We start from the raw sequence: 16,213 nt of genomic DNA, 5'->3' as shown, positions 1-16,213 counted from the left end.
TTTTTACTATTTGATTAATTAACTGTCTCAAATTATGATTCGAAAATAAATTTCTCCACAGACAAATTTTCATGTTTTCAAACTTCTCGTGTTCTTCTAACATTCCACAATCAATTTAAAACAACTAAAAATCAACTCAAAAAGATTATATAATGATGATACCCCAATATTAATCTCCCATTTATTTTGGAATGAGTTGAAATTAAATTATTTAAAAAAAGGCTACTCACCCAAAGGGGGTGCTTTAGGAAGAGACTTGATACCACTGGAACCAGGGGTACTGCCACCAGAACTGGTAGGAGTAACAGATTTTGGAACTGGGGTAGTCGACTTTTCATTCTGAAAGAGAAGATTACCATGAAATAAATTTAAAAGTTCAAATTAAAATCACAAATTAATACATAAAACATAAAATAGCAAATTATGCTTGTAATGCCTATTGATCACAGTTACAATATTTTAATCAAAACAAACATATCGTCGGCGCTATGCTAAACTAATGAATGTGAAAATTGGCACTTTTCAGAAGAGCCAAAAAAAAATTTTTTTTCCTACCTGATGTGATTAGTTATTTGCAACGTTTTAATTTTTATAGATGTGTAAAATTCTAGTTTAAAGTAGTTATAACCAGTAGGTACCCCTTTTTGAGTACTACAGTGAACCATCGAATTGCAAAACCGCTTTTTGAGGTTTTTCATTCCGTTAGTTTAGCATGGTGTCGACGATATGTGTCATGTTCAACAAGTTCAATCACGCTTTTCTTTCTGGCCATTTTTTAAAAGAATTTTTTTCTTTGAAAAGTATATTTTTTCTTTTGCAACTAACCCATGCATATATCTTTTCAACTTCCCGATTCATTCGGTTATTCTGTCATAAACGTATGACTTTACATACAAATATATGCTTATATGCTAAGCAGCATTTAAATGCCAAACAATATTTCATTTGAAAATTATCTTTACTAATAATAAAGCTGAAAGTCTCTCTGTCTGGAGGATGTCTGGATCTATGTGACGTGCATAGCGCCTAGACCGTTCGGCCGATTTTCATGAAATTTGGCACAAAGTTAGTTTGTAGCATGGGGGTGTGCACCTGGAAGCGATTTTTCAAAAATTCGATTTTGTTCTTTTTCTATTCCAATTTTAAGAACATTTTCCCCGAGCAAGATTATCATAAGATGGACGAGTAAATTACCAAGTTATCATAACGTGGAACCGTCAGATGGGCAAGCCAATTGGCGATAAATTCACAATACATTATTTGTAAATATACAGGCAAACCAAAAGAATTTTTAATTTTTCTATTACGGGCAAAGCCGTGCGGATACCACTAGTAATTAATAAAATCTGTGAGGCAAAATATTTGCTTACATCTTTGTGCTTTGATGAAGGAGTACTGGCATTGGACGAGATACTACTGTGCGGGCTATGAGAGCCATGTTCTTTTTTCACTACTTTATCGGTACCATTTTCACGAGGACTGGGAGCACCATTGGGAGGACCAACAGAATCCTGAAAGGAAAATTCAAAAATTTAGATTTTGATAAACAAAATAACAAATATATAAAGCAGAAATGTAAGCTAATAGCGCACAAAAGTTCTTAAGCGTCTGTTGTTTTGAGAAAACAAAAGTATAAAACTGAATTTACTCAAGCTACATGGCCATTTAACGGATACATGGTTTATGCCACATATAATGAGCAGTATGTGCTTTCAGCATAGTTAATAAATAAAAATTCGTTTAAACTACTAAATAAATATTTATTCATTGCTAAGATTATTAGTTTGAAGCTGTAAAAAGTTATGGTTACTAAAATTTAATTAAATTTGAATCTTTGCTGTTGACATCTATTACATAAAAATCTAAAAACTATCATGTCTTTTAAAAACTAAATTTTCGTTTTTCAAGTAAAAAGAATGAAACTTTCTTTCATGATTTAGAAAAAAAGGATTAATGTGGAAAATTGAAACTTTTGCAAGATTTCTTTCTTTTAAAATCTTATTCCAAATTAACTTATATGATCCCGATAAATGTAAATTACTTTTTCTGGAGGAAAAAAAAATCTGCATTTGAAAACTGAAGTAAAGTTGCTGTAATTAAAAACATTGAGAAAGACTTTCACGAAATTAAATATACATAAAGTTTTGTAATGCAATTTTTCTAAAACATTTTTTTATTTGAAAAAATCCCTAATTTATTCAACTAATAAAATTAATTAAAAAAACAAAAAAGAAATGGATTTGTAGGCTTAAGTAGCAATAAAACCACCTTACCTCATTTGCAACATCTACAACAAGTTCTTGATCACTTTTTTCACCATCACTGTCCTGTGAAAAAAAAAGGAAAAAGAGTGTCACTTTTTACCCTTTTTAAACAATAGTACCAGCTCCAATCACAAAGAAAACAACTTCCAAATCAAAACAGAAAAGCAAAGCAAAATAGCTAATTAAATCAGCACTTGCAGAACCTTTCCCCCCCTTTTTTTCACCACTGCTTACAAATGGAAAATGTAAATTGCACTTCTTGTTCTAAAGAACTCACTAAAGTGCTGTGTCATGAAAAGAAAAAGAGTAGATAGTATAAAAAGTATTTAGTCAGCGATTATGAACAACTTTTCATAAAGAGTATTTTTCCACTGAAAAAAAAAATATATATATATACTAATTCCATTAAATTAGAAGCTTTTTTAATTACATAAGAAAAATTGGAAATCTCTTCTAATTTATAGCAACACAAAGATACTTTGCAACATCTTAATTACTTTTAGGGAACATTTAAGAAGTTGGACAAACAAAGAGAACATCTGGCTGCAACTAATCAAACATAGGGTGGACAATGCTACAGCTAGGCTGCCTATTTAATGCACGCTGGAATGGATGATAATTAAATTATCAAATGAAATGTTTTATTCAAGATTTTTTTTCTCAATATAATTAGCCATCTTAATAAAGATTTTAATTAGTAAGAGGTTTATGTTTTTTTTTTCCCCTTTTTCTTTCTCTGCATAGTGTGAAGAAAAAAAATTAAAAATTTGTAACATGGAATGTAAATAAACCTTCTCACCTCTTTTAAGTAATGTAATTAAAAATGAAAAAATTTAAGTAGGAGTAAAAACTACTTTGGCTAATTCCTGGCATATGGCAATATTCAAAGAAAAATGAGAGAAACCCCATTTTCTTTAAAACTATTGAGTGGGGAAAAAAACCTTTCAATTAGTATTTGAAATTAATCAATTAAGACAATGGGTATTTCTCACTATGTTTAATTTACTGAACAATAATGATGTTTTTTAATGAGGGGCCTGATTAATTTCTTTTGTGTTTGAAGAAGCTACAATATTGAACATGTTTTAAAAAATTAATAAAACTGAGTCCCCCTCCCCTCCCCCAATCATTTTGAATAAAGCTTGAACAAAGAAAGCATTTCTAGAAATGAAGTTAGTTTTGATATTTGCATAAATTTGAATAAAAATTCGGTTAAATATTGTATTTCTCTAGGCTCTTTTTTTCCCCTTTAATTAAATAATGTTTTATACTTCCTGTGTTTAATTGTGCATTTAACTTAACATGATACTGTGTGTACAATTGGATAATAAAGACTCTTATTCAAATAGGAAATAATTAAGAACACAGTTTTTATAACAAAATATACAAATGAATACTTATAATTATTTAATAAATATTTAACGCTGTAATTTAACTTTAAATTAGTTTTCCTAAAACGGATGTCTGAAGATTAAAAGAGGGCTTTAAACACGACTTAAATTGCAAACAAGTATAAAAATGCAAGAGATATTTTTTTTAAAAAGCATGAAATATTCGCTTCAAGGTCAATTCAAGATTTTTTTTTTCTTCTTTTTTTTAAAATTAACACTTTGATTTTGATAAACAAGTAACTCACCATGTTAAGTTTTTCTTCTTTTTTCCTTTTTTTAAGTTCATGATCAACATCAGGTGATCTCCTAAATTTTTCTCTGTCGTTTGGGGATATGGAATTTCGCTGTAAAATAAAAAGATAAAAATTATCAACCAAGCAAGAGAGATCTTTGAATAAAAAACTAGCACTAAGTAACAAGAAATAAATAAAACAATAGGAATTAGAGCGGGGGGGGGGGGGGGGAGAGAGAGAGATTTAAAACTCTTGGGATCAAAGAGCATAAAAACAGCAACAACCAATAATACCCCATGAGGGATTGTCCCCATAACTGCTACAAAATAATGGACCACACTTTTAAAAATAAACAAAAAAACAATGTGATATAATAAATCAGGATTTTGGGGTGCTACACAAAGTAAAACGAAAAAAATGCCCCCCCCCCACCCCCCGCGACCAAAAAAGGGGAGATGAAGAGAGGGTGATTGGTAAATAAAAGGGGAAATAAGCAGCAAGAAGAGTGAGGGGTAATGAACATACTCGTATGAACACACATGCAAGAACCTAAAATTGCACTTTTCCTCCTTTAATATTAAAAAATGTCATGACCCCCCCCCCCCCCCACATACACGAAACATTTCTCGCTATGACACTGCGGTGGAGTGCTATACGACACAGCTCAACACTAATACGATTTGAGAAACAACAGTGGGGCAATGGACAAATAATTATTTTTCCACTAAGATATGTCAAGTCATAAACAAACTACTCTAAAAGAACTTATTTTCGCGACCTGTAATTCTCACGAAAGTGAACATAACGGTGATTTTGCGAGCTGTAAGTTTCGCGAATTTTATACAAAAACGAAAAATTATGTAAAATATATATATTTCGCGAGGCCCAAGTTTTCGCGATTTGGACGGGTTTGGGGAAAAAAACAAGTGTTCTTGCACATTTGAAATAGGACGTCTGCGTCTCCAGACCTTAGTCAGACACTAGAAAATAAAACATACGCTTTTTTTCTGAAACAAAACCAGCAATCGCTAATTCCTTATTAAACCGATGATTTTAAAGATCAAAACATAAATTCGGCTGTAAAATACAGCGCAGAGACTCCCTATAAGTTATTCTCACTACAGAAATATTTTATTCAGAGAAAAATAAATCTGCTGTAAAATGCAGCATAGACTCCTAAAATTACTCTCACTACGGAAATATTTCATTCAGGGGAAAATAAATCTGCTGTAACATGTAGCATAGATTCCCTAAAATTACTCTCACTACAGAAATATTTCATTCAGAGGAAAATAAATCTTACGCACGCATTTAGCGCAGCCAAAATTGACCTGCATCGCAGGGAAGGTCACTAACAAAAGTTCGTACATGTATATAAACTACCCTGTTACGATTGGAAGTGTTGAAACCAAAGGTTCTGGGAGTTTGACCTCCAAACTTCCCTCGCTGCGCGCCCCACTGGACGTACGCAAATATTTACTCCAACCAATGCTGATTGGTATATGTCATCAGCAACAGAGAAGTCAAAGCATCTGCGGAAAATTTTTGTCATACAATTAGAATTAATCTAAATTTTAAGTGACATGAATTCGAAGATTGAATAAATATTTTTGGCAGCAGACTTTAACTAAAATTCCGACCAGATAGAATTATTAATTATAGAACAGTTGGCAAGACATGGTAAGATTCCAAAAACAAATTGCTTCCATTAAACTGATAAAACGCACTTTAAAAAAACAACCAAACAAAATCTTGTAATATCACAAACGTAAATTGCAATATTTGTCAATGGAATTAAATATAAAATTCTCCATAAAAGACAGGCTGTAATGAAGAGCACTTCTCCTGAGATAAAAGAAACAAACTTTATGATGAGAAATTCGGAATGCAGCGAAGATTTCAACTTCTTTCTAAAGAGTTACAATTGTATATTTTCCCTTCTTTTCTTCACTTAATTTGAGATATTCGCAGGGGTAGAAGTTAAATCCGCGATTTTTCTGCTAATGGAAAATTCACCGTCTTCCAGGGAAAAATGGCGAAACTAAGTTTTTAAAATTTGTCAGAAGACAAACGCAGCGCTTCGGAAGTAATTTAGTTTCCCACCAAGAGGGATACGAACATGAAAGAGAAGAAAAAGAGACTTCTCATGCATTATTCTACAGCAAAGCTTTGAAGTGGCGCGCAGAAAGAAGTTTAAGGAAGAATAATTTCGAGCCCTGCTGACATATTCCGCTTTGAAATTTCAAACTCAAATTGCACAAGGCACGAATAATAGGAATAATTCCTGTCTTTTCTATTTATTTACAGTTTATATGTATATATCAATCAAAACCGAAAACAACAGCACTAAGTTAATTTTCAGACTTGCATGAATGGTTTTAGAATCATACCAATGTACATATTTTATGATGTAAGGGGAAGCTTTTTGTCAGGAGATAGCTAAAACTTATTTAAGCATGAGCATCTATATCAGGTTCTAATTATAATGATTTAACATCTATGCAGGGTTTTGAATTGAATATCCTACTGACCCCCCCCCCCCCCCCACACACACACACTTCCATTTACTCTCAATTTTCGTAGTTAACTGGCAATATTACAAAGCCGCTTTATTGCAAACCGATTTTTTTTTTATTTTTTTTTAAGGATTTAATTTTAGTTATCCCTCTATTAAATTAAAACAAATTTAAGAAGATACCAAAGGTAAGTTTTGAAGATTCGTTTAGAAAACAGTTTTTACTGCCTACAACAACAAAATAAATATGTTCCGATTAATGTCTTCTTCTGATGTTGTAACATCCATATTGAAGGCGATCGAATGTTCCAACTTCCATTCAATTCCTCCACATAATATGTCACTCATCCAGAGGAGTTCCCCATCTATGCTTTAAGGTAAATGTATCAGGAAAAGAGGGGAAAACAGAGGCTATCTGCAGCAAACTTTCTTTTTGCATTTGATTATGATCTTTCATTGAAGTAAAAAAAATTGAAGAAGATACCAATGGTAAATCTGAAGATTCGCTCATGATCATGCACAAAACATGTGTCAAACGACAACAACAAAATATACTCTGTCACCATCAATTCTGGTGATGTAAGTGCTAATCAAATATGAACGAACATCCTAACTTCTTAAGTCTCATCTAGAGCAGTCCATCATCAAAATTTTTAGGTAAATGTATGAAAAAAATCATTTGATTTTGATCCTTCATTAAAATTAAACAAATTGAAGAAGATACCAATGGTAAGTTCTGAAGATTTGCTCATGCACAAAACATTGTTTATTGACGACACCAACAAAATGAGTCAAGATCAATTCATGTCTTCTTGTGATGTAAGAGCCATATTGAAGAAGAACGAATGTCCCAACTTCCACTCTTCCACATATGTCTCTAGAGCAATCCCCCACCAATGCTTTAAGGTAAATGTATCAGGAAAAGAGGAAACAAAAAACGGAGAAAAGTCTTCATTTTTCTCTCCCTTTCCCGTCATTAATCTCCAAGGGAATGCTTGGTAACACTCCTGGGACTTCATTAATGCTTAAGCGGCCCAGCCATGCCAATATTCCGCCTCCTGGTCCAGAGAGGGGGGGGGGAGGGGGAAGAGATTACGTTTTCGCAAGTAAATGGACTATCTGATATGATTTTAAAGAAATGCCTCCGAGTCGAATGGGAAACTTGGCAAAAACGCTCAAGTGGAAGGAATGCGAAAGTGTCTTGCATTCCTTTTGATGGCAATCAAGATAGAAACATTTATATCTGGGAGAAAATTTATATCGTTACCCCTTAAAAAGCTCCCTGTCTGAAAAATAGCTCTTGGCATCAGATTAGGATAAGGTTCGAATGCGGCAAAATGCTGACAGCATACTTAGGACTGAAGGGCAATCAGTCGTAAAGGGAGACGAAAACTAAAGGTTTTACGAAAGAAAAAAAAATGAAAACAGAACAACGAATTTAATATCTTGCACTTTTAGCTAAAAGCTAGGGAATCTAACTTTCCAGGGACCAAAGGTTCCCAGGTCTGGTAGAAATTGGTGCCCGTGTCACAAGAAATTCCGAATATTTTCAAAACAAAAAAAGAAAGAAAAAGGAAAAAATGTATTCTCTTTTGGTGCCTGTAAAATTTGTGCCCAGGTCCACGGGCTCGAGATTGTACGATAATCAGGTCCTGCAACTTTCATCTCTTCCTTTAACTACTGCAATTCTACCATGAAGAAAACAAAAAAGGAATTGACTTGATCGTGGTAAGTAAAAACAATAATACATTATAAAAAAATTTTAATTCAAACAGAAATAAAATCCATAGTTTCGTCTATTTGTAAGTGCTATGGTAATCCACACAGTTTAACCAGCTGAACTTTTTCATGTGGGCAGAATGAACCGACAGTTGGACAACTTATTATAATCCAACAGAGGATAATGGAGTGAGTCAAATTTCAGGCTTAAATATTAAATTACCTATGCAATGTTTGAAAAGTGATGCTACAATATTTAAGGTAAGCCTTATCCATTCAGCTCATCCAATTTATAAGGCAGCTAAGCCTTCGGTGTAGAGTTGCTAACGAAGTCAGGGCCACAGAGCCCTTTGGCGATTGAATAGATTCATCCAGGAGGATAAACATCACATTCGCTGCCAGTCCTCATCAGCATATTTGTGTGAGAGGCCCTTTTATTTCTAAACAGAGAGCAGTACTGATAAATTCTACAGAGTTGATCTCCCCATGCCCTAAGGGAGGGCGGATAGGGACAGTGTTCATAAGGGCATGTCTAAAGCGATTAGGTTCCTCTATGGGGTGGCCAGGCGCGACAGCTGCCTTTACTTACCCCTCTTCGTGTCCCCATGGAAGAATAGTCGATGACTAGCTGCAACAAATCTCCGAGAATGCATTCTGGGGAGCATGTCGAAATGGAAGGGTGGAATCGGGATTTTCCGTTTGAGGACATTTCAAGTAGAACGTATTCACGCGAAGCAGTTCAAGGCTCAATATCCATCTTATCTGACAGAGCCTTGAAAATAGGTTATTTCCGCCGTCCCTCAATACAAGTTTGAAAAAAAAAAGGCATCATAGGCAAGCATTTCGCAAAAATAAACACCATAAGAATCTGTTAGCATGTGAACCACTTGAGCCATTAAGATATCCCAATAACTGCAAATAAAAACCGATTTGAAAAAGAGAATTCATTTTCAAACCAAAGTAATTTAAATTTTGAACGTCACTTTCAAGTTCAAAATTAATTACTGGATAGAAGTTGTTAAGCAAACATGACAATTTTCGAAGCATTTACGAAATATTGTGCCATTTTTATACCATGCTGAGTTTTGCCAGTTTCAACATAAACTACTTTTAATGCTGGAAACCGCTTTATTTATTTATTTTTAATCTTATTTCAAATAATTTCAGCCTTTTTGTAACAGAGAACAGAACGTGATATGAGAAAAGTCATGAGAGTAATATAATGAATTTCAATTAATCTTTCCGTCCTCAGAAATACACGTCCTTGGGTATTCACGAAGAAAAATATTGTGCGGGTACTAATAACTGATGTTAAAAGACAAAGCTCTACCAAAATTTAGCAACATCGATTAATTTTTTCGGGGGGGGGGGGAGCACGAATAACACTATTATGTAGTTATTCAAATTTTGCAGATGGCATCCTACACAGAAGCGTCTGCCAGTTAGAAGGACATATAAGTGCAATGAATATTCAACAGACATCATGGATTGTAATAGGTTATGTTTTACATTCACATCATACGTAGTAAAAGTAAAACACAAAAAAAGAGCAATGCACATAGCTAACGAGTATGACTGAAAGAAAACAAATTACAGTTAAAAAAAAATAAGGTCAGACATGTCGGGTGCTTTGTCAAATTAATAAGATGGGACTTGTGTCGCAGGATACTTTGACATTTCTCGAATGCTCGATTTTGGTTTTGGAATATAAAGAGAATGTTTACAGAAATTAACTGAAAATTCACCGGGAAATGTCAAACGTCTTCGATTCTTTGTAAAAATTGTAGAGAATACTAATTAGATCAAATAAAGGCTTATTTCTAAATTTATTCGGAGGAAAATATGCTGCAAAACGAAAGTGAAGTTCTTACAGGATGTATAGATTATGCCCCTCCCCCCCCCCCCCTCAAAAAAAAGGAAAGCACAGAGAGGTATAGAGATGACTGCGCTAGGTATACAGATTAAGAACATATATTGCTTAGTGTCAATGTCAACATTGTCAGTAGATATTGAAAATGAAATATTGTCGATACATAATGTAATATCTTCAGATATATTTATTGAATAATGATAGCACGATGTAGTGATTCATTATCGAAATCATCGATCGTTGAGTTGTTATTAAAATCGTCGTCGGATGCTCGAGGTTAGGTACAAGCATAAAACACATTATTCTACTGATGCCTAGTGGAGAAATTTAAAAAGTTTTATTTTGAACAGCATTTCTCTATTTTGTATACAAACAAAGAGATAAAAATGAAAGGAAAATCTAAATTGTCATCCATAATTCAGCAGAATTCGGGAATTTTAGAGCCTCTGACATTGACTCCTATACCCTAAATTAGTCCGACTCCCGACTTCGCAAGCACTGGCAGAGTTGCGAACTTCGAGGGTAAATAACAGACTCCAACTCTTGAAATTTAAAACCCAAGACTCTTGACACTTTTGCCCCAAAATATGTAAATCCCCGACTCCGACTCTTTTACCCCAAAATCTGTCTGACTCCGAAGCCCTGAAATTAAGGTCAAAAAGGCTTCATGTCGCAGGAAACAACCAGAAATTATTTTAGGAACTTGAATAAAACGAAACTCGTTCCACAGTCTTGACCTTGGTCCATTCAACCCTAACCAAAGAAACTTCAACCTTCCCTCGAAAACAGATCCCTCGGTACAGTCAATTCTCACGCCCTATATCGCCCCTCGCAAAGGAAAGGTTACCCCACTCGTTGGGTGGCAGGCAGAATCCTCCTTCACACGAGGGGGAGAAAAATAAAAGAGCCCTCCATATATATATGCGTTTCCGGGCGTGTGCCCAAGAGGGGGGTTTCAAGTGACGCGGCTATCTGTCGCCCGATCTCCCCACAGCACCAACTGTTGCTCCACACTCGAGCGCTCCTGTGTTCTCTCTCTCTCTTTCCACCCCTAGAGGCCAGTTTATGGTAAACATTAATGTTACACTATCGTTTTCAGAGAGGAGGGGAGACAGTAGAAACCATTCGTCTTTTAAAACAGTCGAGTTTTTTTTTCCTTCTCGAGTAGAAGAAAAAACAAAGAAGTGCTTTCAGTCGCGCTTCCGGAGGTGCTGGTGTAGAGAGGATAGCTTTGCTGAAGCATTATCCCTTATATTTCTTCCGCCCTTCCTGCCACAAAGTTAGAAAATAGTAATTGAGAAAAACAAAAAGGAAAATCATCAAGCCAAAATATATTCTGATTTAATGATTAAATGGCAAGAGTTTCGAATGTACAATGAAAACGGGAGACGTGTTGGGAAAAACGACACAAAATTGATTTCTTGAGAACTACTTTAAGTTACTAAAACACGACAACATCGTAATGCAGATGTAAATTGCCAGCAAGAATAAGGGTTACGTTAAGAAAAACAAAAAGATTCAGGTGGTTTCATAAAAAATCTTAATTTAATCAACGAGCCCCCGAAACACTCCTAAAACGTTCTACACTACAGCTGTAGGAACGGGGGACCTGATGCGAAGAAAAAAGAAATATCGCATCAAACTATAAAAAAAAATATCTATATTTGTTCCTCCCAATTCAATCCATATGCATAAAAATTCCGTATCAAACGTGGTCAACAATTTAAAATAGTCTGAGGAGAGGCAACTCAACTTGAGAGAGTAACGATAAAGTAAATAAATAAAGGCTTAAAATAAAATTTAAAAACTTAATGTTAAAATTCCAGCATAACAAGAAATTTAAAGAAACACAATTAAATTTTTTGCAGATACGTATGCCAAAAAAATAGATTAAATAATACACATGACACTTCTTTACTAAACTACTGAAACAACTACAAAGTAAAAGAAGAACTACTGATGTTTTTCCCCTTTTTTTAGGGGGGAGTAGGGCAAACTCATACACATATTCAACTGAATTGGACATTTTTTTTTCTCCAGAAACTGAAGTTAGTTGTTCTGCTGCGCAAATAATTAAAATATTTTCATCAGATATCAGATTCGATACTTTCCATTGGAGCACCACATGATGAAATCGATCCATCTCCAATACTTAATTACCAACAAATAGGATGAGACCAAACGCAAAAGAAACACACCGAACTGAAGCAGCTCAACCTTCAACCATCTATTCCCAGCCAAATCCCAAAAGAACTTTTGACTTGATAAGATGCCATCACAAGCTGAAGCAACTAATTCATTTCGCTCTCCAGAAATGTCCCTTTCCCCAATTTCTCAAAACACGAATACTTGCCAAGAAAAATTCCCATTCCCGAGCTATTTGAATGTATTCTTGCAGTCGCTTAATCAAGGGCGTGCAAATACATAATGTAATATACACACAGATATCGTGAAAACCCAGTCGGCACGATAGAAGGTGTATTGATGGAAATCCTCCCCCCCCCCAAAAAAAAAAGAGAGAGAGACAGAAACATAGCCGTGTAAACAAAGATTAATCGTCATTAGTGGAAACAGCATGAAAAGCGGATGAGCTGTTATTAGTTTGTTTGACAAGAACACTCGATTATTGATCTGGCCTTTCATTAAGTTTAGGAAAGGGGGGGGAGGGTGAAAGGGGTGCGATGAAAACACCGCTCTCGTGGGTAAGTAATAAGCATTGCAAAGTCGATATCGATCGGCGGGAATCCATTTCGAAAGCGTTTAACGTCGCGATGCTTGAACCTTTTAACTAAACATGTCTTACGAAAAAGCGCATACAAATGCCAATATGACAACTATCTTTTTTCACCAACTAGTCAATGCATTTTTTTTTCTTTTCCTTTTCAATCAGACAGAAAATCATCCTTTGAGATTCAAAATGAATTAGTTATGGCAGCAATTTCAGATGATTCATCGGCGCATAACTAATGAAATTGAGATTCGATAGTTTTAGTAAGTAAAGAAAAAGAAGGATGGCTTAATAGTTCGGAGCATGAAGTTTATTTTCGGACTTCTTCAGAAAGTTGTCAATTGCTGGGAAACACGCATCAGAACTTTGACGTCAGGGGTTATCGACTAATGACGAGTGCTTGAAATGTCATCACGAGAAGTTAATATCGATAAGAGTCAATTCTTAGACCTTTGAAAAATTATTGCCAACTATATAATCCGACTAAAAACTTCTACAAGGATAAGTATTTTGCAATTCGTTTAAAATAGGGTTAACTTTTCAAACTCAACAGGGAAAATTCTCAATTATTGGACCATCAAAAATTGTTTTATTACAAATTAGTGCTATTAACGGATAAAAGTTTACCATACCATATTGAAATCCAGTTGCCCTAATGCATGTGAGCTATCAACGATCCCAAATTTAAATGTATGGCAAAAATTGATTCAAACAAAATTAATCAACCTAAAAAGTTGGTTATTTTTCCTTTACATTCATATCCAACTTTGAAGCACAAAAATGCTAGATTGACAGCATCTCTGTCAACTGATGATAGAAAATGACTGATGAGCACCAATTCGTACAACACCAATTAAAAACGCCAATTACTAAAATCCATGAATATTTTAAGACATTCAAATAATATCAGGTGGTTAAACACTGAATTTTAGCATCCTTGCGTCTTTACACAAGCTTTGGTTCCTGTACAGAACACTACGGGAAGCAAGTGAGCGATGCATGGTGACTCCGGGGCAGGTTTTAATACACAGACCTGTGGTATAAGATCCCAATACCTTGCCACTAAACCAAAAAGACCTTAAGGCTCAGCGGTAGAGTGGGATTGTCATTGTATAGTCTCTGACGTACGCCACATAAGCATTGGTAGAGCCAGCCAACTTTAAAACCAACACCAATTGTGACATACAAGATCATTACCTAATCCACAGTATGGACGAAAACAATTGCAAGAGCTCAAATTGATAAATATGAGTCATTATCGACGTCAACAGATGGCAGTACAACAACATTTCAGCAAGATGTTGATGATTACATGCAATGATGTTGGCGAAGTTAACCATTTCCAGAGTAAATAGAATTAACAGCCAATCACTTCTTGAGCCTGGTTCGAAGAAGGGTCGGGTCACCAAGTGCACAGTACTGTTGGGAAAGAGATCATCGATTAATTCGCCAACGATGGTGGCCACGAACGAACGAAGGCGTGATCGATGTGGGGAGGGTCAGCAGTAGCGTGGATAAGAGGGAGCCCCTGCTTTAACACACTTAGCGAGCTATGCCTGGAACGCAGTCACGGAATACAGTCATTAGCAGGAAGGACGAGAGTAATCTCGGATGGGGTTGAGAGAATGCGAGGGCGGGAACGGAGCCCTCCCCATCCACCAGTCACACAGCGAGGGAATGGCATTCCATTATTTCCATTCCCGAAAAGGAGGAAACTGGGGAAGACACCGTTTTTGGATTTACCACGCAAACTGGATTATAAAGGAGAAGAGATTGCCAGCGTCCTGCGTGCGTCGTTTAGTTTTAGATGGTATGTGTGTGCGCGGGGGAGAAGGAAGAACTGCGTAATCGCTTTTCCGGACGGTCAAATGAATATTTTACTCAAATGGGCTTTTGCTCCGCGGCTTCGTTTGTCGGTTTCGAATCCCTTTCCCCTCCAAGGAGGAGGGTGGGATGGCCTTCTTCCTTTCCCAAGGAGGCATTCGAATCGAACAAACGCTTAATGGAATAAATGAATAAGGGAAAGGGTTTGCAGCAGAAGAATCACTTGATGGGAGCTGTGCTCGATGGAAAGAGCTCATAAAAGACTATAAGCGTCTGGCGGAAACATGCAGCAAGGGAATCAATGAAAATTCGCTTCCGAAGAATATCTGGAGAGCCCTTCTATCAAGTTCTTGTGTACCATTTGAAGCAAATTGTTCGCTTTCGCAATATACTCTTGCCGTTTAAAAATCTGTTAACGGCAATAGAAAAGTTCTTGATACGCTCAAATCTTCTGATGGTAAATTTTCCAGCATATTCTAGACGACAAGAAATCGTTGGAATTTGATGCTTAAAATATTAATTTGAAAACCCTTATTGTCGAGATACTGACGCGTGCTGATGTTTTTAACGTTTCTGATGCAGGATAGCGTAACGTAACATTAATAAGAACCACGATTACTTTGAAGTTTCCAGAAAAGATAGATTATGTGGCGCTCTAAAAGACACATCAGCAAATGTTCACACCAATAGTACCAGTGCTGGCAATTACGCCATTGAACTTTCTCACACAAAATTTGGTTTTTTTTTTTTTTTTTTAACTTTTACCAAACATACGGATATTTTTACGCCAACACCATCAACTCCTCTAGTCAGCTGGCAATTGTACGTAAACCTACCTACCTGTCCACAAGACAAGAATGCCCTTTTCAAATTCAATCTGATAAGTCACGAATAATTTAGCACTGAGTAACAACTCCCCCCCCCAAGCCTCAGTTATAATATTGATTGCTATTTTAAGTATAGACATTAGCAACTGAACTTGAAAGCCACACTGAAAATAATAAAAATATCTTTCATACAGATTGTAAAATTATGAATTGAATTATTTCACAGGAATTTTTTTGCATAATAATACTTAACTGATTTCTTGAACATTTTAAACAAAGAAAATTATTGAAGGTGAGGAATCACAAAGCATCAATCACAATAGCAGCTTCGCAACAAAATGCCTAAGTTTTTTTAGTGTTATATTTTTCAAAAACATTTTTGCAAGAAGCATTACAAAAATAAAAATGTCAGGATCAAATTTTGAGCTAGCTTTCATTTTATTTTAATAAAATATGTATAAATACAAGGTAAAATATAATTCATGATACACCATTGCCAAAACCAGACACAAAAAGAATAAACCGACAAAAATTTTTCGAGAAAAATAATGAAATATAATTCAGGAAAAAATAAGTCTTCTAACCCCATCCTAAACCGGCCACCCAATATAAATGCCTATCATTCATTTGCGTAAATTACGCATGCCAAGGAGAACAAAATGCCTAGGCGGATGGAAAGAAGAATCCATCTTTACACGTCGAACCGCGCCATGTAAATGAAAGCCTGAATAATTCATGGACCATCTGCTAGGGCAACACAATAGTAGCACCACGTGGTCAATCAATTACCTATTGAACCTGTCACCTGATCAATTACGAATTGAACACCCACGACAGCTGAC

At 35.4% G+C, this 16,213-nt stretch overlaps 1 protein-coding gene across 6 annotated transcripts in view; it reads right to left on the bottom strand.

Annotated features, from left to right (window-relative positions):
• LOC129225076 (transducin-like enhancer protein 4) overlaps positions 1 to 16,213 on the bottom strand; it is a 246,657-nt gene that overhangs the window by 23,975 nt on the left and 206,469 nt on the right. For all 6 annotated transcript variants that reach the window (XM_054859625.1, XM_054859628.1, XM_054859629.1 and 3 more), the window contains 4 exons: positions 3,901 to 3,999; positions 2,274 to 2,327; positions 1,371 to 1,511; positions 231 to 339 (listed from right to left, as the gene is read on the bottom strand). In XM_054859625.1, coding sequence (XP_054715600.1) covers positions 231 to 339; positions 1,371 to 1,511; positions 2,274 to 2,327; positions 3,901 to 3,999 — 403 coding nt within the window. The remainder of the gene's footprint in view (positions 1 to 230; positions 340 to 1,370; positions 1,512 to 2,273; positions 2,328 to 3,900; positions 4,000 to 16,213) is intronic.

Source organism: Uloborus diversus, chromosome 6, assembly GCF_026930045.1.
Source record: "Uloborus diversus isolate 005 chromosome 6, Udiv.v.3.1, whole genome shotgun sequence".
In the NCBI taxonomy this organism is placed as follows: domain Eukaryota; kingdom Metazoa; phylum Arthropoda; class Arachnida; order Araneae; family Uloboridae; genus Uloborus; species Uloborus diversus.
Note: the sequence above shows the minus strand (reverse complement) of the source record. Positions and strands in the feature narration are given on the sequence as shown.